The sequence below is a fragment of the Phialemonium atrogriseum genome (genome assembly GCF_030411735.1).
Source record: "Phialemonium atrogriseum strain 8032-3 unplaced genomic scaffold QBC33scaffold_13, whole genome shotgun sequence".
In the NCBI taxonomy this organism is placed as follows: domain Eukaryota; kingdom Fungi; phylum Ascomycota; class Sordariomycetes; order Cephalothecales; family Cephalothecaceae; genus Phialemonium; species Phialemonium atrogriseum.
In genome coordinates, this window is record NW_026848150.1 from 376,851 (window position 1) to 402,997 (window position 26,147).

General features: G+C 54.9%; 6 protein-coding genes across 6 annotated transcripts; 2 read left to right on the plus strand and 4 right to left on the minus strand.

Annotated features, from left to right (window-relative positions):
- Positions 1 to 98: 98 nt before the first annotated feature.
- On the plus strand, positions 99 to 2,739 carry QBC33DRAFT_539120 (heat shock protein 70 family). The gene is made up of 5 exons (XM_060427965.1): positions 99 to 289; positions 391 to 568; positions 631 to 799; positions 856 to 2,044; positions 2,104 to 2,739. The coding sequence occupies exons 1-5, from the start codon at positions 247 to 249 to the stop codon at positions 2,370 to 2,372; spliced, it is 1,848 nt and encodes a 615-aa protein (XP_060283295.1). The 5' UTR covers positions 99 to 246; the 3' UTR covers positions 2,373 to 2,739.
- Positions 2,740 to 3,831: 1,092 nt separating this feature from the next.
- QBC33DRAFT_76721 (uncharacterized protein) lies at positions 3,832 to 5,050 on the minus strand. The gene has a single exon (XM_060433051.1). The coding sequence runs from the start codon at positions 4,715 to 4,717 to the stop codon at positions 4,313 to 4,315; it is 405 nt and encodes a 134-aa protein (XP_060283296.1). The 5' UTR covers positions 4,718 to 5,050; the 3' UTR covers positions 3,832 to 4,312.
- Positions 5,051 to 14,806: 9,756 nt separating this feature from the next.
- QBC33DRAFT_539141 (DNA-directed RNA polymerase II subunit RPB1) lies at positions 14,807 to 21,097 on the minus strand. Its single transcript, XM_060427966.1, has 2 exons — positions 20,261 to 21,097; positions 14,807 to 20,202 (listed from the first exon to the last, which is right to left on the minus strand). The coding sequence occupies exons 1-2, from the start codon at positions 20,615 to 20,617 to the stop codon at positions 15,307 to 15,309; spliced, it is 5,253 nt and encodes a 1,750-aa protein (XP_060283297.1). The 5' UTR covers positions 20,618 to 21,097; the 3' UTR covers positions 14,807 to 15,306.
- A 161-nt stretch (positions 21,098 to 21,258) lies between these two features.
- Positions 21,259 to 23,077, minus strand: QBC33DRAFT_539145 (SWD1-like protein). Its single transcript, XM_060427967.1, has 2 exons — positions 22,666 to 23,077; positions 21,259 to 22,606 (listed from the first exon to the last, which is right to left on the minus strand). The coding sequence occupies exons 1-2, from the start codon at positions 23,022 to 23,024 to the stop codon at positions 21,556 to 21,558; spliced, it is 1,410 nt and encodes a 469-aa protein (XP_060283298.1). The 5' UTR covers positions 23,025 to 23,077; the 3' UTR covers positions 21,259 to 21,555.
- A 435-nt stretch (positions 23,078 to 23,512) lies between these two features.
- QBC33DRAFT_77100 (Thg1 C terminal domain-containing protein) lies at positions 23,513 to 24,968 on the plus strand. The gene is made up of 8 exons (XM_060433052.1): positions 23,513 to 23,594; positions 23,651 to 23,740; positions 23,795 to 23,926; positions 23,991 to 24,035; positions 24,085 to 24,257; positions 24,310 to 24,398; positions 24,456 to 24,560; positions 24,615 to 24,968. The coding sequence occupies exons 1-8, from the start codon at positions 23,581 to 23,583 to the stop codon at positions 24,831 to 24,833; spliced, it is 867 nt and encodes a 288-aa protein (XP_060283299.1). The 5' UTR covers positions 23,513 to 23,580; the 3' UTR covers positions 24,834 to 24,968.
- On the minus strand, positions 24,927 to 26,104 carry QBC33DRAFT_77137 (uncharacterized protein). Its single transcript, XM_060433053.1, has one exon. It carries the CDS (start codon positions 25,794 to 25,796, stop codon positions 25,104 to 25,106), a length of 693 nt encoding a protein of 230 aa, XP_060283300.1. The 5' UTR covers positions 25,797 to 26,104; the 3' UTR covers positions 24,927 to 25,103.
- Between the last annotated feature and the right edge of the window lie 43 nt (positions 26,105 to 26,147).

A 26,147-nucleotide genomic window follows, 5' to 3' on the forward strand; every position in this document is an offset into this window, starting at 1 on the left:
TAAAATCCTCGAAGCAGAGAGTCATGTGACCGCACCGCCTGGCCCTCGATAAGATAAGAGCGTGCTTTTCCTGCTTTCCCCGATCTGGAAAATGGTGGGGAAAGAAAGTTTGCTCTGGTTGAAATTTTTAAAAATTGAAAACCTCCTTGCCTTGCCCCACGCCAAACCAGCACTTTCCATATATTCTGCGCCCCAAGACCCCCCAGACCTAAATCCTCCTCCTCAACACAATCTCCATCCTCAAAAATGGCGGAAGAAGTTTATGATGGTGCCATTGGCATCGATTTGGGTGTGTATCCCGACGGGCCTCTGCAATCCCTCGCAGAGCCTTTCGCTTGATTCAATTCCCGCGGTGCCGCATGCTGACCAGGCCGCCTTTTCACTTTCTAGGCACAACCTACTCTTGCGTCGCCACGTACGAAGGCAACAATGTCGAGATCATTGCCAACGAGCAGGGTAGTTTCACTACCCCCTCGTTCGTCTCTTTCACCGACAATGAGCGGTTGATTGGTGAGGCCGCAAAGAACTTGGCCGCCATGAACCCCGTGAACACCGTCTTCGATGTGAAGTATGTGGAATTTCCCACTCCTTGCTCTGTCGGCCTTCCCACTGACCTTTTTTTTCCCCTAGGCGGCTCATCGGTCGGCGGACTGATGATCCTTCCGTCAAGAAGGACATGGAATCGTGGCCATTCAAGGTCGTCGATGATGGCAATGGCAACCCGAAGGTCCAGGTTGAGTACCTGGGCAGCACCCACACGTTCTCTCCCCAGGAGATCTCCGCCATGGTCTTGACCAAGGTACGTAAATGCACTGCTGCTGTTCCTGGGCATCCAAGCTAACATGTCCCCAACAGATGAAGGAGATTGCCGAAGTTAAGCTCGGCAAGAAGGTTGAGAAGGCGGTCATCACCGTCCCTGCCTACTTCAACGACAACCAGCGTCAGGCTACCAAGGATGCCGGTGCCATTTCTGGCCTCAACATCCTTCGTATCATCAACGAGCCCACTGCTGCTGCCATCGCCTACGGCCTTGGCGCAAACAAGTCCAACAAGGAGCGAAATGTCCTGATCTATGATCTCGGCGGTGGCACTTTCGATGTGTCTCTCCTTAACATCCAGGGTGGTGTCTTCACTGTCAAGGCCACCGCTGGTGACACCCATCTCGGTGGTCAGGACTTCGACACCAACCTTCTGGACCACTGCAAGAAGGAGTTCTCCCGCAAGACCAAGAAGGATCTCTCTGGCGATCCTCGTGCTCTCCGCAGACTCCGGACGGCTTGCGAGCGCGCCAAGCGTACTCTGTCGAGCGGTGCTCAGACCACTATTGAGATCGACTCGCTCTTTGATGGCGAGGATTTCAACATGCAGATCACTCGGGCCCGCTTCGAGGACCTGAACGCCAAGGCCTTCGGCGGTACCCTTGAGCCTGTTGCGCAGGTTCTCAAGGATGCCAACATTGAGAAGTCGGGAGTTGACGAGATCGTCCTCGTCGGTGGCTCTACCCGTATCCCCCGTATCCAGAAGCTCCTCAGCGAGTTCTTCGATGGGAAGAAGCTCGAGAAGAGCATCAACCCCGACGAGGCTGTCGCCTACGGTGCTGCCGTCCAGGCTGGTATCCTTTCCGGCAAGGCTACTTCCGCTGATACCGCCGACCTGCTCCTGTTGGACGTCGTTCCCCTTTCTCTCGGTGTGGCCATGGAGGGTAACATCTTCGCCCCCGTCGTGGCTCGTGGCCAGACTGTCCCTACCATCAAGAAGAGGACTTTCACGACTGTGGCCGATAACCAGCAGACTGTCCAGTTCCCCGTTTTCCAGGGTGAGCGTGTCAACTGCGACGACAACACCTCTCTCGGCGAGTTCACTCTCGCTCCCATCCCTCCCATGAAGGCTGGCGAGCCCGTTCTCGAGGTCGTGTTCGAGGTCGATGTCAACGGTATTCTCAAGGTTACCGCCACAGAGAAGACGTCTGGCCGTAGCGCCAACATCACCATCTCCAACTCGGTCGGCAAGCTCTCGACCAGCGAGATTGAGAACATGATCAGCGGTAGGTTCCCCACATATCTGCGTGTTAGCAGCGTGCCATTTACTAATCGTACATTGTAGAAGCCGAGAAGTTCAAGACCAACGATGAGGCCTTCAGCAAGCGTTTCGAGGCCAAGCAGCAGCTCGAGTCATACATCTCGCGCGTTGAGGAGATCATCTCTGACCCCAGCCTGTCGCTCAAGCTCAAGCGTGGCCAGAAGGAGAAGATTGAGCAGTCGCTCAGCGAGGCTATGGGCCAGCTGGAGATTGAGGACTCTGGAGCCGATGACCTGAAGAAGAAGGAGCTTGCGCTTAAGAGGCTGGTGACCAAGGCCATGTCCTCGCGATAAATCCTCGGGGCTGGACTCTGGTTCTCGACCCTCTGAGCGTGGCGGCATTCCGGCGAGGGGTTTGAAGACATACAAATATTGTCACTTCGGGTTCTGATGGAAGGCGTCTTCGTCTCATTTCTAAGGAGGGGTAAAAGTTAAAGAGGCATTCCTAGTCTGCTTTTTGGTTCTGTGGGGTTCCCCAATCCTTTCATGATGGGAGATTGAAGGGGGGTCTTACAGATTGAACAGTCCACCTCACCATCCATCCCCTTCCCTTATCACCACCACCACCTCTATTACGGCCCTCGGTTTCCCTTGGTGTAATGCATGTAGAATAGCGAGGGTGTTAGCCTAAAGAAAAGATGGATGGTACATGATTCTAAAACCAGGCAACTGCTCTGCTATGACTGTCGACCTCGGCCGCCCTTGAACGTGATGACTCGTATCAAGTATTAACGAGCAGCGCGAGAATCTCAGCCGAGGCAGGCAAACTCGGCTGGCGTGGGGTGGCTAATTAAACCAGAATTTTCTTCTTTTTTATCTTATTAGCATCCAACCGGGCTTGGACTTTTGTGTTCCGGATGGAGGCTTGAATTCCCACTGTAACGGTTCCAATGGGACGGGGGGTTCCGTTCCACAGTCGCTAGGGCGTAGATCTTCTGTGATCCACTTTTTATAATTCTGCCATGTATACATCCGTAGCCATCCATCCCACGCACCCTGCCTCCCTGCATCTAGACCCTCAGGATCCTGGATTTGATATATACCTGCCGCCTGAGCCGCCCCTGGAGCACCTTCTCCAGGACATATGTCTCCGCCCCCAACACGCGCCCCCCAGCTACGTCGCGATGGCTTCGAGCCGTCCGTCTTTTTCTTCTGCCTTCTTTCGGGGCTCGCTCGCATGCCACGCCATCTCCTGCTTGGCCGACGCGCCGTTCCGGGAGGGGAGGAGGGAAGGGGCGGGGGGACCACCGGATCCGGAGGCTGCGGCGGCTTGGGCGGCCGGGCTGGGAGGCGGCAGCTGGCTCTCTACTTGGAGATTTATCTAGGAGCTGCTACAGATCCAAGATGGGGGGCGGTTTCGAATTCCATGATCGGCGGAGCGTAGGTACGTGGTGAGCGACAACCTTGATGTATCCTACCGGAGTCCGCGAATCCAGTGCCTGTATGGAAGTGCTACGCAAGCAAACAGAAACCAATTTGATCTATTGGCCAGGCTGAGTAGTTGTGCACCCTCGTTAGCCGACGGAGTCCACCACTTCCTTCCTCCCACGCGAAGAGCGGTTGTTCCGACTTGGGTATTTACATACATAAACGAGAGCCCACAGTCCCTGCAGAGAGGCTACCCAATCCACACAAGAGGGTAATAATTGGCTAGGTTTTAGCCCACAGGAAGAGGCCTAGACTAACATAGTTGATATCCAAGAGCTTGACCGCTAAGAAGATCCTGCATCGATGCAACCTCAATGTGCACCACGTCATAAACTAATTGGTAATGGCGCATACGTATGCACAACACAGTAATGTAAGATGTGTAACCCTCCTCCGTCTTGCGTCAACTTCCATCCCACAGGTTTGGTACCTCCTCACTCAAGTCGGACCATTCTCAGACCACCCTGTCTCAGCGACATGACGAAAAAAAAACTTGGGATTTTCAGGTTTGCGGGTGAAAAGGCCTCACAGAACTCCCCCCGTCCTTCGATTCGTCATTTTTTGCTTACTTTTCATCGCCGGTTTCCTCCCCCCCCTTTAGCCCAAGCTATGGGGGGTTGACATCAACCTGATACTCATAACCCCCAATTAAATCCCCAATTAAGAGTGTCGTAGAGTCCCCAAAGGCGTAATGGGCCCGGTGTTTGTTGACATTTTGGAAAGGCCAAAAGTAGTGTGAAACGTGGGTGGGAGTGGGGGAAAAAAAGACGTAAATTCGTAGCAGTTTTTTTTCCTTCGGAGGGTTTTCACTCGACAGCAGCCTCGTGCCAGTCTGACTTGTTGTCGCCGGGATGCTCGCCCCAGTGAACGGGGCCGAGCCTGAGGAAGCGGAAGCCGACGGGGCTCTTGCCGCCGCCGTCGCTGCTGCTGCTGCCGACGCTGGACGCCCGGCGCTTCACCTGGTCCGCGCTGGCGTCGACGACGACGGCCTCGGCGGGGAGGACCGCGGGCGTGACGGGGGGAGGTAGCTCAAGCTGCTGCTGCTGCTGCTGCTGCTGCTGGGGCTTGGCCGTCTGGGATGGGTACGAGGCGGACGTGGTTGGGGCCAGGGGGAGGAAGGCGGAGAGCTGTCTCTCGGCGGCCTCGGGGGGGAAGGCCTGGGCTTGCTCGCTGAGCCGCCGAAGTTCCTTCTCGGAGACGAACGTAGCCATGTTTTTAGGGGACACGAGAAACTAGTGCGTCTCTGTTCGGAGTCGATATCGAGGGAGGGCCGGTGACAGCTGACGGTCTGAGAGGAAACGGCGCGCTAGGACTCGTGGGGAAGACTAGAGAAGGAACTATGCGAGAGGGGAGGCGTTGCGGGAGGGGGAGAAAGCTTGATGGGGGAGACGAGGAACGAGGGAAATCCAGAGGGTACCACGGAAAGGGCAACGGGGATATTTATCCTGGAGTCGAAGGACAACACTGGTGACCCCAACTTTCCTTCCTCCCTACCTAGGCATTCCACCCAAGTGGAGGGGGGCTCACATGGGTTGATTGGGGAAAATCCTGCTGCACACTGTGCGTTTCACAAGCCTGAAAAAACCATTAGCCACGGGACCAGACATCATGATTGGCTTTTTTTGGCTTTTTCAAAGTAAGACGAGGTGCCACCAGGGTTCCTTCACGTGGGGTGATTATTGGGTCGTGCAAAAAGTAATTCCAACAGGTAATCAGTTAGCCTAGGTTATCCGCGCCGACCGCGGGATGCGGGATACCACCTCGAGCGAGGGGGGTTGCAAAAAATCCCAGGCCTGGCAGAGCGAGAGCCCGGGTGAAAAAAAAAAAGTGCGCGCCATCGTGGACTGATGTCAACAAGAAAATCGGCGGTAGTGTCTGATGTCGGGAGAATGTGGAGAAGGGCACGCGGCTCTGTCAAATGCTCGGCGGTGCGGTGTTCCCTGCTGTTCCCTGCCTCTAGGCCCTCGCGGCCTCGGGCCTGGGGAGCTCATGATTGGCTCACCGGCAATGGCTCGAGGATATGTCGGAAGCTATCATGATGACGGTCGGGCCATGCCTTCTCAGGAACACAGATTGCGGGGTGCGGGGAACCCCTTCCTCGGTCACAATCGTCACAATCGCCACAGCCTAGCGGTGATGTCCGTGTCGTTGAATCGCCTTACGCATTCATTGTGGCTGTTTGTATGCCCGTGTCTAACCGGCCGCTAACTAGACTGTTTCATTCTCTGGTCTCTTCCGGTCGTTGACGAGGTTCTGGATTTTGACTGCCGCGGCCGTCGAAGTGAAAGATTCCTTGACAGTCTTGCAGTAATTGCTGTTAAGTTATATCTATAAATGTACTCTACCTGTCGTAAATATCTACCTATATATTTACATGCATCAGAGAACTATTTGGCCGGCTAGCCTGCTTAATAGACTAGGACAGTGGGTTTTCAACATCGTGAGGCTAGCCGCCCCTTCGAGGCCTGTCAGACAACAAACAGCCCTTGCATGCCAGTCTGGTTAAATGCGGTTGCTAGTGGTCCAAGCAGGACACAGGGTCACGCGCCAATGCTTCTAGGGCTGGTCGTATACCTAAGAGGTATCCCGGCCTGTTATCTTCTGCCTCCCTACGGACGTAGTCTGTACGGTCCTCCGTGACAGACATCTCATCCCATGCTGCCAATAGAGGACGCTAGTCAGCTTGGGACGGCCCGTGTCGCATATATTGCCAACTAACCAGAAAAAAAAGGGAGAAACTGCAGTTGAACTCTGCGGGAGCTAAAACTCTTCCTTGTGGCAACTGCATACCTCCCAAGGTGAGCCTGCATGCGAGGTGAGGGATAGCGATCTGTACCAAGGTGCAGATAAGTACCTCTGGCTCGACGGGACCGCTCAGATACTTGTGTCCACCAGGCGAGTGCAGCTGGAGGGAAGAACGGCAACCCATGCCCGAGACTAGGTAATCTTAATCGGAAGCCTGGCCGGCAAGACGGATCAGCAGTAACAGTGTCAAGTTCCGAAGCACAAATTCAGCATGGGGGCCTGAGACCTGCTGCAACAGCTCTATACTGGAAATATGCCGGTCGAAGATCCTGGTTCGGGCCAGGGCGTTGGCCATGATTCAGGCAGTTGACGTGTGTGGTCGAGGTGTGCACGAGAGTCTGGTCCCTGCTTGGTCAGCGGGCCCTGTCCACCCTCCCAGTCCACCCGTCGGTCGGCTTTGGCTTGGATGGCATCCGGCTTCCAGCCTGAAGGCTAAAGGACTTGTTGGTGATGGTTCTTCAGACTGCAGATTCCGTCTCAAGGCATGTCGGCACAACTGAGAGAGGAGCGAGGGCGGGGGCCAGATCCTTCCAGAATGTCCCTCCGCGCCCCCCTCAAGGGACACACGCACACCCCTCAAGCCCGTCGGGTGATCTCATGGCCGCCCCCGACGTTGCCATGTCAATTAGGCAAGTCACCGGACCGAGAAGAGTCCTATCATAGGCCCCCTCGTCATGCCTTCCTAGGACGGTGGATCCAACAGGTCAGGCAAGGTCCAGTAGGTAGTGCCACTTCAGCATATACTGTCTGCAGCGGCAGTGCATCTCATTAATCCGGATGTAGTCTGCCTCGCCGAGTGTTATCGTGGCCATGATGACTCTGTTGAAGATGGAGGCTTGTGGGGTCGTTGTACCGGTTGCATTGGGTTCAAGCCACAGCGGTAATCGCTACCGGCGCCTAAGGCGAGCACATGATTTGTGCAGGCGGCGCCCACACTCCGCTTAGGCTGGCAAGTGCGCGGCCATCACGCAGTGTAAGGATGTGGATGGTAAAATATTGGTCTCCGACTCGGTGGGATATGCAAGACGTTTGTCGGGGCCATGGGACACCTATCATTTCGCGCGTAGTTGCACCGGTAGGATCTGAACGATCTGTGATGAAAGATTAGGAACACTGAAGCGAAATGATGCATAGTTTTAACGTAAGAGCGGATATTGGAGAGCACCAAGAGCGAAGACCTTCTTACTGTGAAGGTGTGTTGTAAGGTTGCAGAATATCAGTTGTGTGAAGACAGTCAATATTGCTGCACGGAACCTTGGCGTAGGTTTCATTAGGCAGGGCAAGGATCTCATGGATCTCGTGGATCTCAAAGCGTCCAGGCCTATTTCATATCCGGCATATGCTCCAAGGTCAAGGTCAAAAGACCGTTGAGTTTGTTGCAGCGGTGTGCAAGGATTCCGAAGATGCTGATTGTTATCAAAAATTCCAAGTTCATTCTATCGAAATCAGAGTGCCTTTCGTAGGTCCCTTGGGGGGGAAGTACGGGACCGAGTGCTCAATTCCTGGCAGGCAATGGAACGAGTCTGTCATGACAAGGATTCGCGAGTCCGAGCGGTCGGGAAGCGATTGTTGGACGAGCGACTGCGGCAGGTACCTCTCAGGGTGGAAGGCGAGAGCCAACAGGCTGGGGTGGGAAATCACTTGAATGATTGCATCTGTGAGCATCTGGGGGGCAAGTCCGGGACCAAACCGTTGGTTGAGCAAAGGGGGAAAGGAGGCATCATCCGGGTAAAGTTGTATCAGTGATCTCATCGTGCTTCGACTTTGGACCCCAGGCCGCAAGTAGGGGCAAAGACAAGGCTGGATAGCAGGCAGCAGGCCGGCTTTTGTGGCAGCATTGAGGCTGGGAGTGCATTGTAAGCCACCCCAAGGCTGCAATCGCGATCTTGAGATAGTATCATGGGCAAATCCGTAAACGTTGGTGGTAACTCGACAAACAATTGACGGCGATGCAACTTCTTCCGGTCATGGAAGATTTGCAGTTATCCACGATCCTGCCCTAAAAGTTTCGGGGGGGGAGGGCCAACCAACAAACAAACAGACAAGGGCCCCTGAACCTCATGCAAGGACCTCCTGAGCTGCAGGTCGCAACTTCCCTGGGGGGCCGAAGTTGTGCGCTAATAATGGCAGACAGATTTTCACTAGTGAGACCTCTCCTCCCTAATCTGTACCTCTTTTGGCTGCTTGCGATGGAAACAACGATCAGATGAACCAGGGTTAAGGTTAAGACAGTTCAGCCAATTACGTTTGCATTGATGGGGCGTTAAGCTAACGAGATTCCACAGCTCCACTCATCGGAGGTTGAACCTTGGAGGAACCATCAGAACCGCAAAATACATGGGTTTTTTTATTTTATTGTTCGCATCGGCCACCTTCGTGAATAAGGAATTTCGCACCCACTGAGATGTCCGGGGTCGCCTCTCCAGTGTACCCACTTAGCAATGACCAAGGGTTGGGCCCCCAGCCTGGCCGCAGAGACCATCTCGCGCATGCCATCTTGCGGCGGTTGTTGGTTAACTCTGGGCTGTTTGGGACTCTGGGAGACGCCCAACAAGCGAGGACATACTACCCTCCGTGACGCACAATACGAACAACCAGAGACCTATCAGGGATCAGTGATCAGTGATCGGTGACGGAGACTTTTGATGACAGTGGACGAGATACCTAGCCTACCCAGTGGTCCGTGGTGTCCTGTGGTCTGTGGTCTGTGGAGAAAGGCTTGCCAGGATACACAGTCCGGATCACCTTCCGCTCCATTATGCGCTTGCCAGGTTACAACTGTACCCGTCACTGAATGGCACTTGTCTGGCGGCTGCAGTGACAGGTTACTAGGGCCCCCCAAGTCACTTCCACGCATGGTCACACAGCAAAAGAGAAGCTTGGCTTGAGGAACACATGGCTAAAGGGCAGGGACAAGAACAGGAACAAGACTAAAAGCTGGAAGAACAAGATCAGGGAAGCTTGACCCGGCCACCACTCCATTCGCCGGAAGGGGGGGACACATTCTTACTCTGGCAATCGATAGGCGCAGGGATCATCCCGTACCTGCCTCAATATCCCCCCCACCCAGGCTAGCCCATCTAGACATAGATCCCCCTGATCGCGACTGATGATGTTCCTACTACCCCGTAAATGCGTGGTGAAGAGGAGTCTCTTTTGCGCCACAACCTCCACTTCCCTCAAACGGCGAGTCTTGGGAAGCGTGCAACATCCCTAGAGGTACGCTAAGGCGCACGTCGCGGATGTGGAGGTGGCCAGAGAGACATGCCCCCCGATTCCCCCCTTTGAACGTAGTGGCTTGACCTACTGGCCGCCACGAATCGGATTTTGTATTCGAGAACGCCCACCCATGACAAGTGGATGCGGCACGCTGGACAGTGGACACACAAAGTGCCCGACGGTCTCCCCGTCTTTCCAACTTTCCCCTTCCAGTCCTCACAATCTTCTAGGCATTCGAGCCCTATGGTCGGCGAACGGCCACGCACGCAGACAAAGACCCAGTTGGAGGACCACCCTTAGCTAGGGGAGGGGCTCCCAAGGTAACTTTCGTGCATACTCGCCGTACGGAATACATTCCGGCTCAAGGCTTCCTCCACTGGCTAGCCCGCGACCCATGTGAGGCATCGATCTCTCTCCCCCTGGGGACTGCCATTGACATCGCTCACCTTCATTTGGACTTATCTGCCTCTGCACCCTCTACATCGCAGCGGCATGCCCCGAACCCCACTCGCGCTTGTTCTGGGCGAGTGGGTAGGCTGCCTGTTTGAATGATTCATCACGGTAATTACCTCGCATGGCGGCCGTTTTGACACCACCATCGTTGGAGCAGGGGTCCGTCTTCCATACCCTAACCTGCTTCCCGGACGTATGTTCGACATTTGACTAGTCCTTGCGTCTGCGGCCCGCCCTCCATGTACCTGGACGGCGTGAGGTACATTTCTCTACAATTGACACACAAACTCCAACAACTGCTCAGGTTGCACACCATGACTGCCTTCCCAAAGGTGCCGGCCCTCGACTGACAACCAACGGGGCCATCCAACGTGGGCAGGGCACTCACTCGCAGCGGCAAATCTCGACAACCAACAAACATTTCGCGGAGTCATCTGGGTCCTGGCCGAGAACCACCCACCTTCCGCGGTGCACATGATAACAGCAACGCAATAAGGGTAGAGAGTAAACGGCAAACAACTTTCTGCCTTTTCGCGGGCTGTTCGCCATGCACCAATAGGCTGCCGCACACGAACGTGTGACCAAGGATATAAAGGTCCACGATCGATCCGATTTCGAGTTTGCCCAAGCAGGCTGCAGACTCCCCCCTCCCATCTCGATTTCCCACCAGCACATCAGAACCTGCGCAAGGACAACGCACAACCGCATCCTTTGAGCAAGCACTCTTATATTTTCCGCTACTGTCGCCTTGCGCCCAGTCTCTGCGTCCGTCCATCTCTTGACTTCCTGCTTGGTCCTTAACCCAGCTCGACGCTTCAGATATCAGAGGACCAACTCAGAATCGCGAAACCCTCGAAGTCGCATCCGCAGAAGCAACACACATCATCATGTGTCACTACAGCACTTACGTCTACACCTGTGGCTGCACTGGCGAGTCCTTCTTCGTCGAGTGTTCAGCGAAAAAGGCGAACAAGAAAGGCAAATGCCCGAACGGCCCGCCCCGGCACGAGGAAAACTCTCTCCCTTTCCGCTGCTCTCGGCACTCTCAGGGGTAAGCGCCGCCCGAGCGTCCACAACCAAGCCGAGCTAACGTCTCGCAGGAGATATCGCTGACGAGCCGCGAACCTGCCGTTTATGTTCTGCTCCCTGGGGCGGGCGATCGTTCGATCGGCTTGCGGGGATGGGCGGCTTCCCCTCGGCCACATCCGTCCTAGATCTAGGACCGCGCCTCTCATCCTGCCATCGAAGAGGGGGGGAGGGCGGCGAAGTCAGTTGGGGGTGTAAAAGGGGGATCCTTACAAGGAGAGTTGGGCTGACATTGTGGTTCCAGAGTGGGATTGTTGCGGTGGATTCGTTTTTCTGGTAATGAGGTCGAATTCGTGGTACTATTTTTGAGCATCTTGCTATTCTTTCTGTCCTTACTGGAGGCCTGAGTGGCCAATCATTTATTCAATTCGATTCAAGAACCCTTTTCTACTAGGAGTACTGTTACTATATCCAAGGGCGAGCTGAAGGGCGAGTTGTCTGGCAATCTCTAGAAGGGCTAGGAAGCCGGTACAAAGTGACTTGATTCACGAATAGCGAACGGGTTTGTCCGTTCCCAGGGTGAATACCCCCTTTCCGGCAGTGACTGCAACCAGGTCCGCACCAACAGCCATCTTACACCAGTTGGCGGAGTGCAGGGCAGGTAGCCCGACCTGCCAGGGCGGACCAATGGGCGCTCCGAAGCCCCTAGCCAGGGCCGAAAGTGATTATATGGGGTCCCCATCGATCTCCTCCGCCCACACCAGCACGGAGAATCCTATGACATCAAGCGGGAATGGTGGGGTGCTGGGGACCAGGAACCGAAACGTGCTGGGTATTGGACAAAAGGGCGAAGTTGGGAAAATAGGGGGGGTAGAGGTTGGTGAGGCGAAGATCCCCCCCCCCGGTTGTGTCACACACACACACACACAGAGAGGCAATTTATGTCTTCTCGGGATGGTGGTGGGCTTCTGCATCCTTGCTGTCAGACCTGTCAAGTGGTTCCCGGCCCGGGACGCAACGTTGGACAACATTACGCAGGGCCAGGAAGATAAAGTCGGCCCTACATGGAGGTTGCAAGCTCCCGCGGCAACAACGGGCCCGTCCGTCCCCGCGACGACCGGGTGCATCGCTTCCTTGCTGTTGTTTGATAGGGACACCCGCCCACGACCAACCAACGGGCGATAATTTTGTAGGGTTGAACTTATTTCTTGGAAAACGGCTCACTACCGGGACCAATTCCGTTTCCCCACCCGTTCCAGTTTCACGACCCACACTTCTCCCACCCAAATCCCCAGAGCCAACCCAAAGTTTGATGGCTGCCGAAAAATCAGGACACTCTCGTTTTGAACATCTCGATCCTCACTCTCTACCTTTCCCGTGCGCTGCCAATTCCTTGTGGCAGTTAGCAGGCTCTGAACCATTCTAGAGGCTGAGCGCCTGTCGTTAACATGTGCATCCGCATGGCGAATCTATCATGTGATGAGAGTCAAGGCGCGCCCGAGAAACAGCCTGCGAACATGCAAGGTGGGGCTCAGCTACAGCCCAGCCGACCGTTTTGACGGCCTGGCCAGGCGCTTCCGCTATTGCGCCTTGTCCACTAACAACCTAGGTATATTTCCTTCCCCCCCAAAAAAGAACATACATATGAGAAACGAAGGACAAAACCAAAACGCCTCGGACCACTTGTTGATTACCAACAGCATCCAAGGAAATAAAGACCCCTGTGCTCAATCGGGAGGTAGAATACGAGGAGTTGGTCATACCCCCTACCTGCCTGCTCCTAGTTCCTTTCCTGCGACCTTCCTGCGATCCCGTCACGGCCCGTCCTGCATGATCGCCAGCGAACAACCACTCACCCTCCACGGGGTAGCCGCCAGCCTTCCCCACATGATTTGCCCTACTCATATCTGTGTCCGTGGTTCTCTCCCCTCCCTCTCCGGACTGCCAACCCCTCCCCCCCCCCACCCCCCGGCGGATGGGTGGCCAGATAACCAGCCGGATTGATGCGTTGGACATGTGCAACGACTTGCATGTGCCCGACGTGCACAAGGTCGACCGTGGCGGGCGGGGGAGAAGGGATACACGTAACGCACAGATGCAACCTTGTCCTCTCTGGGGGAACGTGCCTCACCGCGCTTCGTTGAAGCTGCGTTGGCACATCTACTAGTGTAGATCCTCCCCCTTGGCCGTACCGGCCTAGCGGGGGTTCTGGACCGCCCCCGGAGCCCCCCTCGCATATCCGGGTTATTGGACCCAATATGGGACTGGCGTGTCAGGCCGAGGAGCATCCGTTGGGAAAGAATGTGATCCCATGATCGTCGTTGGTTGTGGAACGAGGTCCTCATGCTTCTTGCTAAACTAACATGACTCCATCAGTGCGCGGTTCGGCCACATTGCATCTAGGCGGCTTGTCCGTGCCGTGGCCATCATACATTGCGGTTATTTATTGGGAGGGAAAGCCAGGTTGTGAGAGGCTTGTGCTTGACCATCTACGTTGTGTTAGTGGTCCCTGTGGGAGATGAGAAGCGCGGAGGCACATTGTAACCGTAACTGCCCCGCCGACATAGCCTTGGGGGTGCCGTCAGCCGCATGTTCAACATAGAGTAAGTTTGTCCGTGCCAAGTTTCCTGAGAACCCATCTTAAGAGCCAGAAATGATTCGGGTGATTCTGTCCTGCGAAAGAAATGAAAAGAACCCCTGCCGCGTTCGCAAAACCACCTATTGCGGACGCGGCTTACACCTGAGCGTCGCGACACTTCTGGGATTGGCTCACACCCGACACGGCTCGGCACATCGCCCAGCCGCCAGAGGCAACCACTCGCCAAGCTTGGCCACCCACCCTGCTGCACTAAGTACCGCGATACGTCGTGATACAAGCGACATGGTGCAGCATCGGGTGGGTCCTCGCACATTTTGACAGGTTCGATTCAGCCTATTGCGGCTCAGGAACGCCTAGCTCAGGTCTAATAGGCGCCTAAACGTCTAACGCGCGTTACCTCGCAATTTTAAGCGCAGCCAGATTTAGGTCGCCTGGCCAATCCGCGGCCACCGTGGTTCAACTGACAAAACCCCATTCGCTGAACCGCACCATGACGGCACGAGGTGGCTAACAGATCACGTAAAATATTGTGAATAGTCCACCCCAAAACAGGCAGAAGCGAGATTCCTCCTGCGTCAATAAGTGCCATACTGACCCAAGACTGGTTCGTTGTACGAAGGAAAAGGAGAGTGAGGGGGAAATTTGAACAGGGCGCAAGCCATTGCACGATCACCTAGCCCCATAGGCCGGGTGGCCTCGAACATCACGGCCACCCGGCCACCTGCCCGCCCCAACAACGCCTCATCTCCCCTTTCCCCCCTGCCCCTGACCTCTCAAGCGTATCCCGGCTTCGCCGCCAACGAGATGATCCCCCCCCCCAAACACAGAACACGCAGCCTAGATATTCCGCCGCGCCTTTTGCGGTAGAGAGCCTGTGCCCCCGCTGAACTCCGTCCCCTCCATTCCCTCGTAATTTGGGCTTTGAACCCCCCTTCGACTCGTGTGTTGTGTATATCACGGCTGGACAGCCCCGGGGGGGATAGGTTAAGGGATATCTAGCAGACCAAGAATCCTTCCCCGAGTCAAAAGAGTCACGGACGGGAAGGGGAAGGGGAGGAGTCACAGTTGCCATACTGGCAAGGGGAACGGGCAGTCTGATCAGTTAGTTGCCTCCCGAGGTTCCGTAAAGAGACATGCGCACACTCGACAATGCGATGGATGATGGGATGGCCTCACAATTTCGTTTCAGTCGTAAAGACGTTGTAATTCATTTTGATTTGCCAGTCTGGATACGAGACCAAGGCACGCAAGCCTCTGAATGACTCCTTCGCCCTAATTTACACAAATCATTACAACCCTCCCGGCTGCCCCTGTGTGCGCTGCTAAATGCCAATCAACTTTCAACTTGCTTTCATCGTCTTTCCCCCTCCCTCCCCCCTTTTTTTTGGTTGGTTCTGATAATGAGGCGCCGCTCCCCCCTTTTCCCGTCAGGTTCAAGGAAGGAGTCCTTCCACGTAAGTGCCATGTCTATTTTAGGCAGACTCGGTTCGCGAATATCAGGAGACAGGGAAGCCAAAAAAGAAAGAAACCGATTAAAAAAATACCCCTTTACACGTTCGCCTTTGGGGAAGACATCCTGATGCCGTGCCGCTATGCGCCAGCCCAAGACATTAATCATTGGTAGGCGAGGTTGGGGAGCTAGGGGTCAGGATGTTAGCAGGTGGTTGCAGGAATAGTGGCCGGCTGGCATTGTACTTACTACTGGTCATTCGTTGCTCCGCCAGACGCACCTCTACCCGGCGAGCGCGGGGAGAAAGATGGCGACGTCGGGGAGTATCCAGGGCTGGTTGGAGAATGCTGGGCAGGCGAGCGTTGGAAGGTCGGACTGGTCGGCGAATACGCCTCTGGGGACGTTGGCGACCAGGTAGGCGACGCAGGCGAGTACGAGGGTGAAGTCGCATGTAGGTTGGGAGACGCCGGGCTGTAATTAGGGCTCGACGGCGAGTAGGAAGGCGAGGTTGGCGAGCTGAACTGAGCCGGCGAGGTGGGGGAATAATGCCTCGCCGCAGATGGCGATCCAGGCGAGTAGCTGGGAGACGTCGGGCTGTAGTTGGGGCTAGCCGGGCTGGTCGGTCGCATCATTGGAGACGTAGGAGAGAATGAGGGCGACGATGGGCTGAACTGCGGAGACGAGGCGTAGCGACCACCAGCGTCAATGAGAGGAGACGTCGGCGAGTAGCCTGCAGCAGGTGAAGAGGGCGAATATCCACCGTAGCCACTGCTGAAGGGCGACGTTGGCGACGTGCTGAAGGGACTGGTTGGGCGCGGGCTGGTCGCGGACGCGTAGGGGTTGACTGTGCTGGAGCCAAACCCACCACCGTATTCTGTAGCGAAGCCGGCGGGTGTCTCTGACCCGGCACCGACAATTGGGGAGAAGTTGCCGAGGGCAGGAGAGGCCATGCCCATATAGCCATTCTCTGCCATGGGCGAGCCCGTGTCGTACGGAGTGGCGGATCCCTCGAGCTGGGTGCCCTTGATTGTCATGCCGGGCATCAGTCCCATTCGGGAGTTGTCGGAGATGACCGTCTCGAGCATCTTTGGATCGAGGACGACATCGAAATGGCCCGTGCCCATGGGAGCTGCCTGGCCAAGCATGATGTTTTCCGAGACACCTCGGCAGTCATCAAGCTCGCCCATGGCAGCGGCCTCGAGCAGGATTTCGACCGTCTCCTCGAAGGAACACCTCATGAGAGCACCAGTGTCCGCCCTGTTGATACCATGGCGGGTCACGGCGGCAATGCTGCCTCGGTAGGTCATAATATCAACCAGGAGCGCGAGATGTCGGTGGTTGACGTAGGAACCGTCGAAAGCCAAAACCTGGGTGAGCTCGCGCATCAAGGCGGATCGCGCAGCTTCGATGCCGAAGACCTCGACGATCTGCCACAGATCGTTGGTGTAGGTTCGGGAAGCATCGACGCCTTCCACCGTCAAGACTTCGCGCATGGCTGTGCCCTGGGTATCGAGGTACCACTCTTGACACCTGGCGTCATTCTTGTCGGCTATCAATGCGCCATCCTCCGTCTCAACAAGCCTGGTTCCCTTGTTCAAGAAAGCCCTCTCGATGCCCTCAACGCCTCGGAGAGTACAGCTATCGAGAAGATGCTTCTCGAGACGCTTGAGCATAACATCGTCCTCGATGGTCTTGCTGCCGTCATCGTTTTTGTCGTCATCCTGCTTGATAACCCGAATACGGATGACCATCTCCTCGGCGTTGTTATCGCTGAAGACAACGGCAAGATCCGACTTGTAGAGCTCCTTGATACGGTGAGCGACATCCTCCACCCGGAGCTCCTTGTCAAGCATCTTCTGACGATCCAACGTGAGACGCAGCAGCCACCTGGACTGGTGATCCGGCGTATCATGGTGCTCGTCTGGGATGAGGAAGTAGGATTCGACAATGTCGATATCTTCGGGGATATTGGTCGACGTGATGTCCGGATCATAGTAGATCTCGGTGATGGCAGTGACCGAGCGGAGGCTGGTGTGCTCGACGGCGCTTCGCATCCCCTTGGCCTCTTCTTGGGTTGCGTTCTCGCTGTCGAGGTAGACGACCATGGACGGAGTCTTGATATCCTTGGCGACATTGAGAATCTCCTTGAGACGGGGCACACCGAGAGTGACGTTCTTGGAAGACACACCGGCGAAATGGAACGTGTTCAGCGTCATCTGGGTGGCGGGCTCTCCGATGGACTGAGCTGCCAAAACTCCCACCATCTCGCCAGGAGATACCATGGCTCTCGCCCAGCGACTCTCCACCTCTCCGATGATGTGCTCAAACGCGAGCTTGTTAAGGCGCTGCTGAACAGCAAGGCGCTTGAAAGCCAGTCGCGAGCGAATCTGGGCTTTGATAAGGATGGTGGCGTTGTAATCGGCTTCTTTGGAGATCGGGTCCCCACCCCGGACAACCGTCATCCGGTCCGTCAGACTTTGCACGGCTGGTATGACATCCTTGGGGGTCAAGTCGCTCCGCTGGGTATCATCGAGCTTAAACAGCTTCTTGGCCGTGTCGATGATGCGGACAACATTCAAGGGGAGTTGCATCATCTCTTCATCCTTCTTTCGGGCGTTGATGTCTCGGACGAGCTTACGGTCTGAGACCAGCTGGTCGTACTCGGCATCGAGGAGTTCCTGCACCATGGGGTCACTGGTCAACTCCTTCCCATACTCCAACATCTCAAGGGCAGATGCGGAGGTCGACTCGTCCATGACGTCAAGGCGGTAACGGTCATCAAAAGCCCCGGCAGACATGTTTAGATGGTCGACGCGCTGTTTCTCGATGTGAACGCCGTCGAGACCGTCCTCGCCGTAGACGAACTGAATGATATCTCCCAGGGAGTTACGAACGGTGCCGTCGTACTTGGCGCTGACGTCCTCCAGGGCCTTGACAAGCCGACGCTGGATGTAACCCGTCTCTGCCGTCTTGACGGCAGTGTCGATCAGACCCTCACGACCAGCCATGGCGTGGAAGAAGAACTCGCTCGGTGTCAAACCACGCAGGTACGAGTTTTCGACGAAGCCGCGAGCCTCGGGCGAGTAATCGTCCTTGGTGAAATGGGGAAGAGTCCGGTATTTGAATCCGAACGGAATACGCTTGCCCTCGACAATCTGTTGGCCGACCAAGGCAGTCATCTGTGAGATGTTGATGGACGAACCCTTGGATCCGGAACGTGCCATGGTGACCGCATTGTTGAGATCCTTCAAACTCTTCTCCGTCGTCGTACCGGCCTTATCACGGGCCGTGTTTAGAGCCTTTGACACCTTGTTTTCAAATGTCTCTCGGATGTTCATGCCTGGCAACGCTTCAAGCTCATTATTAGTGGCCATCCGCGTGAGTTCTCGAACCTCCTCCTTCTCCGTGTCGATGTGCTCTTGAACCTTCTCGATGGTCTGGGCATCAGGAATAGTATCGCCGATGCCGATGCTGAAGCCATTGTGGAGAAGCCAGTAGTTGACCACGCGCTGGCAACCATTCAGGAAGTCCATCGCTCCTTGAGGTCCTATCTCATTGAAGCAGATGTGAATGATACCTCCGCCCGTGGCACCGACGTTCTTCTTGGACAACAAGCCGTACATGAGCTCGCCCGTTTGGATGAGCACCCCTTCATCGTTAATGGGGTTGTCAACCTTCGCGTCGTTGCCCATGTGAAGGCTCACGATTTTGGGAATAATCATGCTAATAATCTGTTTTCCGGTCCACCGAGGTCGCGGCTTGACGATCGCCGGCAATGGGATAATGCCGTCCCATTCGGGAACCCAAAGCATGAGATTCATCACTTCCTCCTTGGTAATGAAGACGTCTCGTCTACAAAGCTTGTAGACGCCGGCAAGAGTATCTTGCACGATACCCATTAGAGGTCCATTCCGCTGCGGAGAGACGATGTTGAGAGGAACCATGCACAGCTCCTTGATCTCGGCTCGGGTTTCCTCGGTCTGAGGAACGTGGAGATTCATTTCGTCACCGTCGAAATCGGCATTGTACGGTGAGGTGACGGAAAGGTTCAACCGGAAGGTCGAGTATGGCATGACACGGACTCGGTGACCCATCATGGACTCCTTGTGCAAGGAAGGCTGACGGTTGAAGACGATGTAGTCGCCATCGATCAAGTGGCGCTCGACTTTCCATCCGTACTCCAGCTGGATCTGGCCTGCTCGGCGGTGATGACGAAGGTCGATGCGAGTGCCATCAGCACGAACGACGTACTTGGCACCTGGGTGTTCGTTCGGGCCGTTCTGAACGAGCTGGGTGAGCTTGCCAATGTTGTAGGGCGTCACTGTCTCGGGGTAGGTCAAGGTGCGTGCAATGCTGCGAGGCACACCGACTTCATCAAGCGAAATGTTGGCGTCGCCAGTAATGACAGTTCGAGCCGAGAAGTCGACACGCTTTCCCATCAAGTTGCCTCTCAGGCGACCCTCCTTGCCCTTCAGGCGGCCACGAATGGCCTTGACGGGGCGCCCGCTCTTTTGCAACGCCTGAGGTTGACCAGCGATATCATTGTCCATGTAGGTTGCGACGTGATATTGAAGGAGATTCTCGAAGTCTGTCACGATGTGCTGGGGAGCACCTTCCGCAATGGCTTGCCTAACGTTTCCATTCGCACGAAGGATGTCGCCGAGCTTGTACGTCAGATCGTCTTCATTTCGCATGCCTTGCCCAGTGCCATCCATCGAAATACTCGGCCGAACCGGGGGCGGGGGGACAGGAAGGACGGTGATGATCATCCATTCCGGGCGAGCATACTCGAGGTTTAGGCCGATATCGTAGAGGTCCGCGTCGGTGATACGGCGGAGGATGTTGTGGGCCATATCGGGGTTAATCGGCTTCTTGTCCTTTGTCTTGCCACCCTCCTCCTGTTTGACGTCAAACGTCGCGAAAAGCTGAAGGGCCGACTGACGGACAGCTGGCTGAATATTTCCGCAACCGCCGTGACTAGCAGCGGGCTTTGATGGATTACTGCCGGGATCGAATTCCCCATCATCTTCCTTCTTGGCAACCTCATTCTCGCATCGCTTCTTCTTCTTGCAGACATTCCAGACGCGATTGAATCGAAGCTTTGGATCTCTCGTGTTCACCGCAGCGAGAAACTCGGGATCACTCTAAGGTCTGGGATTAGCATCGAAGTTGGTCATATTAGCGCATAGCATAGCAACTAACCCTGTCAGCCAACACCTTGCTGCAATTATGGCAGACGATCTCGAGGATCTTTTTGACTCTCTTGATGAAGCCAGGGTGGTAGACAGGCTTTGCCAGCTCGATGTGGCCAAAGTGGCCAGGGCATTCGGACATGTTCTCAGTACACGTCTTGCACTTGAACTGCCGGTCAACGGAACCAAGCATAGGGTCGTTGAGGCCTTGATCGCGAGGCTTTGTTCGGGTCTCATCCATAGTCTCAGGATAGACGATGTGCGCAACGCTCATGCTCTTGATCTCCTCGGGAGAAAGCAGCCCGAACTGAATCTCCTGGATGATCTTGAGAGGCGCACCAGAGTGCGGGAAGTACAGGTTCGCCATCTTGTCGTGTGACGTTGATTACGGTGTTGGGAAAACTTGGGGGAAAGGGTTGTGGGAGGGCAGAGTTTGAAATCGGTGCGCAGAAGGTGAGATCTGGCTGACGAGCAGAGTTTTGCGATTCCCGGCCGAGCAAACCTTATCGAGGCCCAGAGAAAACGTCGCAGAAGGTAAATCTACGACAGGATTAATAGGCGCGTCGATGCGAAATGCGTCCTCCGATGGATCTGTCGATGGTGCCGATCGGTGATGTCCTCCAGGCTCAACCCAGGCCTGCGGCCCCGAAGGAGCGACTCTTCAATTTCGTCCTCTCTCCAGTGTCGCCTACTGCTCAGACGCGACTCGATTTAAAAAAGGCCGTTTATTCGCTCGAAAATCGTGTCGGGAGGCCGCGAGCGACTGAAATGCGCGGATTCCGACGCGCTTTGCGGGTGTTGGTAGGTGTGTTGTTTGGTGATGAATCGTTTGAGGGCAGAGGCGAGACTGAACGGGGTTGAAAAGTTCGAAGGCTGAGGACCCGGAAATACGCTAGTCCTATTTAGTAAGCAATTCACAGCCAGGACATTCCCAAGTAGTGAGTACTTCAATATACCCCGTACTTATGCAGCTCTACATAGATCCACACAGGAACCATGCCAATTTTACCGATTGCAAAGCTACGTCTTGTATCCTACAAGTATACATACGCCCTCTACCCTTAAAACCCCTTTACGCCTCATCCGTCGCCGGTGACTCAACCACAATTTGCACCATCGCGATTCCAGCTTGATATGCGCCAACCATTTTTATCTCGCGGCTTTTGACGGTATTTTTACGCTGTAGCTCCCTACAGGAACGGCTAGCGCACTACCTACTCTCATAATTGGCAGCGATGCGGCATTCTTCGAAACTTGGTGGGCTTCAAGCCCTTTGTTGGGTATCTCTGGGCTGTGGAGCGAGCATCACTTCTTTCTTCCCCTCCCTCTCCCTCCACCTGCAGCGGGCTTTTTGCCACCCCTCTCCTCTCCCGCCGCCTCGGCATCTTCTTGATCTCCGGGGCTCTTACGCCTCAAGGTGCCGAGTGATACGTTCACAAATTCCTCCTCGCTATCTGACTCGCCCAGGTCAAACAGTATAGGCATACGGAATGCATCCACGTCCTCCCCAAGCCCTCCGTTTGCGACAGTCAGGACATCGACGTCCTCATCTTCCTGGTCCAGTCTACGCTTCTGGATCTCCTCTTGGGGGTGAATGTCGAACTCGTCTTCCTTCTCGATATATTCCACGTTCTCCTCCACCTCGACAAAGTCGGGGGCGAGAGCGGACCAGCGCTGCGGACTTGTCACGGACCATATATTGATTCTCCCCGTCTCCAGGCCGCAAGCGGCTAAGAGCGCCTTGTGGGGATGCCATTCTATGACACCCTGCTCCTCCTTCGGCCCCTCGAGCATCCTTACCAAACTCCCGTGTCCGCGTTCCCAGATATATAACTCGTGGTTATTGTATGTGGAAGCCGCCACGTACTCTCCTGTTGAGCTGAACGCCACGTGGTTCCACGATAACCTGTTGACGACGTCTTGAAACTTGTGCTCCAGGGGTATCTGGATCGTGTCAGGGTCAAGATCTGCTGCCGATAAATCCGGAACCCGGAATGTCCTAATGATGCGGTCTTGGGCATTGACAAGCAAATCCTTGCCGGATTCTGTAAGACGTAGTGTTGTTACTATCCCGCCGCAGATCTTCTCGAAGTAGATGATCTCTCGGGTTTTCGCATCAATTATATTAAGCCGGCCCTTGTTGGTGCCCGCTAGAATGTGATCCCCAGCCGCCGTGTATATGATCGCTGTCGTCATATGCCGTGCGTCTTCTTTCGCATGCTTCTCCTTTAGCGCGGCGTCCGTCTCGACATTCGCTCGCTTGGGGACGGATGGTAGAACGTATCGCACATCGACGGGTTCGGTGATATCGACTAAGAGCGGCTGTTCCTCGAATAGAGCAACCGCAAACTGATGGCTGAAAGCTGTTAGGCTCCTTGCCTTTTGTTGAGGGCCAAGTTCAGGTACGGGACTTACGGGTTCCAGGGGTGAAGCTCCGCGCCGTAGACGGGGGCACGAAAGCGAACCTCGCGATATCGCGTGCCATCTTGAAGATCCCACAAAATGGCCTTCCAACCCTGACACGCGGAGAGCAGATACCTGCCGCATCGCGACCAGCTGAGCGAGGAAATGTTCTTAGAATGACCCCTGAGTTTGCGCGCGACGCCCATCGTCTCGAGGTCCCATATCACGACGGTACCGTCAACGCGCCCAGAGGCAAGGTAGTCGCCCTTGCGATTGAAGCGCACACATGTCGAATGCCCAGACCGTATAGTGTTGGTTATGTTCTCGGGGTAGTCTTGAAGGAGGTAATCGTCGGACAGGAGAAGATTCATTTTCGTGTTCGCGTCGAATTGCTGAGACAAGCAAATTCCCGCCTCGGCATTGGTGAACGTGATGTTGAAACTTTGGAAAGCTAGAGGTGCTTTGAGGCGCGATGTGGTTCTTCGATATGCTGTAAAGGGGGTTATCCCGTTATTCAGACCGAAACGATCCTGACAGTACTAGGATCCCAATATTATACGCACGTCATTGGTGTAATTTGACAGCCATATCCTTTACCAGCCCTTCGTTATTTCTGCACCTATCTGCCAGTAAAATCTGGTGTCAATACGACGTTCTTTCATCATGAAGGGGCAGGGTCTGTCCTTTACAAGTTGTTATGCAGTTATCAAGTCTAACTCACACCCCGCGGTGTGGCAGGTACCTGCGTACCACTTGGACAGCCAAGGTGGGGGTGGATCTCCAGCCGTGTAGTAGACCCCACTTCATCCGTGTAGTAGACCCCACTTCATCCGTGTTAGTGCGGCTCACCATGAGATTGGTGGACTTCAAGCTGCTGCAAGACTCTCAATTTTATGTACTTAATCAACTGGTTCAGCGTTGCGGAATATGGCCAACTCAAAGTAAAGGCTCTTTAGGATTAGCGATACAGGGATTCATGCTTACGTTTTGGGTACAGGTTCGAGTATGTCAGGCAGTTCGAGCAACTGGATACCTTGCTGCCCAACACATGGATCGTCGTGAGGATTGATGGCCGAGGTTTCACCAAGTAAGGTCTGGAGGTATGGGGTTAGATTTCTCCCAGTCTAAAACTTTTCTCCAGGTTCGCAAACAAGTATGCCTTCGAAAAACCAAATGACAAAAGGGCGCTGGAGCTCATGAACGCCGCGGCCAAGGCAGTCATGGCCGAGCTTCCAGACATCACAATCGGATATGGGATCAGCGACGAGTACAGGTGTGATTTACTTCTGAATACGGGGAGACAATTAATTTCTCTAACCCAAAGATCTGATATCTAGCTTCGTACTTCATAAGACCTGTACTCTCTTCGAGCGAAGAGCAAGGTACTTTACCAATCTGCTGTGTTTCGAAAGGGGGCTAACAGGCCACAAGTAAGCTCATTACAACCATAGTGTCGACATTCACCGGGTATTACATCCATTTCTGGCCGACCTACTTTCCAGATACACCACTATCTCCGCCGCTGCCAAGTTTTGACGGCCGCGCCGTCTGTTACCCCAGTGTCCAGAATCTGAGAGACTACATGAGCTGGAGACAAGTCGACTGTAAGAGGCTCGGGGTCAGAAAGGCCGCAATTTCTGCTAACGAAAGAAACAGGCCATATTAACAACCTCTACAACACGACCTTTTGGGCGCTCATCCAACTCGGCGGCCTAGATGCCAGGGAGGCAGAACAGACCCTTGCTGTGAGTTTAAATTTGCAGGGGCACCGCGGAGAGAAGTGAGCTAGCTGACTTATATAGGGGACTCTTGCTGCCGAGAAAAATGAGATCTTATTTTCTAGGTTCAAAATCAACTACAACAACGAGCCAGAAATGCTCAAGAAGGGAAGCGTTATCTTCAGGGGTGTGAGTATCAACCCCACCCGGTTAGACGGGGTAAAGGATGTTAATCAGACACAGTACGAGCTCGTCGAACCTGGGTCTCATAACGTGGCAGAGGATGTCGAGAACATTGCGGAACCCATCCAGCAGTCCAAGACGCAATTGGAGAGCGATAGGAAGAAGCGCGTAAAAGCTCAGATCACGGTTGAGCATCTCGACATCATCAAGGATGAGTTCTGGGATAGACGACCTTGGATATTATCGAACAAGCCCGGGAAAATCCCAAAGCAACCATAATGTGGCGAGCTCCCATTGCTCATTGCCTCGCAGCCTACATGCTCGAATCTAGATATGGTGACACATTATCTTCTAATGCTGAACCCCGGCCGCGCTATGTGGCTTTGTTTCGGGCTTTCCGAGAGACCTCAGACGTCCTTGACTGATCACGAGCCCGCAATCATCGGGATATAACCCGAACTTCGCTTAGTTTCCCTCTGCGATCGACTCTTCGGGGCTGGGATCGGGTTGCTTTGAAACTTGAGTGTACTCGCACGTTGGCCTGGGTGTTCACCCCCCAGCCGCTTTCCGTGCCTCCTTCGCTTGTTTCCGTGCTTCCTTCTCTTGTCGCTTCTTCCGCCTCGCCTCTTTCCTAGCTCGCCGCTCGGCTCTCTCGGCCTGTCGTTCAACCCTCCCGGCCCGCCGCTCAGCTCTCCTAACTCGTCGTTCCTCCTTAGTCTCGACGAGCAACTTGCGTGCCATTTTCTCGGACTCCTTGCGCTCCGCCTTCCCCAGCATCTTGGCTGCTTTTCTTGCCCTCCGCTCCTCCTTGGTTTCCTTCTTCAGCCCGCTCCGGAGACCGGGTACGGATTCCCGGTTCTGGCTGGTAGGCGTGGCATCGGTCGTCTCCTCAGCCGAGTCGGGAGTCATCGTCCCTTCCAACATCCCACCTCTTACAAAGGTTGCATACAGCGAGCTCGTGCCCGAGAACTTCCCATTGCCGGCAGTCACCAAGTCCAATGCGCCATTGGTCACCGACTGGACCACGCCTTTCCCGGAGGTGTCGAGGCCCTTTAGTTTCTGGTCAAAGGCATCGAGCCACCACTGGTCGCTCGTGAAGTGCTTTTTCTGGCCAATGCCGCGGCCATCGCTATTTCGGGAGAGCAGGAGCGGGTTCGCGAGCCCAATCGAGTTGTCGGTGGGGTGGAGGGAATGGCCCTTTCCCCTCCAACCTTGCGATTTGAGGAGTGCCGCGGCGTCCATGTATAATGGGCGAGGTTCGCCTTCTTTGGTGAACTATGCGATCCGTCTCATGATAACGGCGTGGGGAGCTCTCGTTGAGTTTAGCATTTTCTAGGTAGGTAGCTACGGAGTTCTCGACTTGTCAAAAATTTTGGCGGTGAATCGCGGCCAAGTGGGGCTCCCGCCAGGTACGTACCTTTGCGACAATATTTGGGGGCAAGGGTGGGGGGACTGAATGGAAGCCCCTGAATGTTCGAAATTCATGAGAAAACAAAAATAAAGAGAGGAGGAAAAGAGAATTGTTTGAGTATTGCGTCTTTGGGGCAATAACGGATAACCGAAGGAAAAGGGGCAACGCTGGAGTGGGAGGGA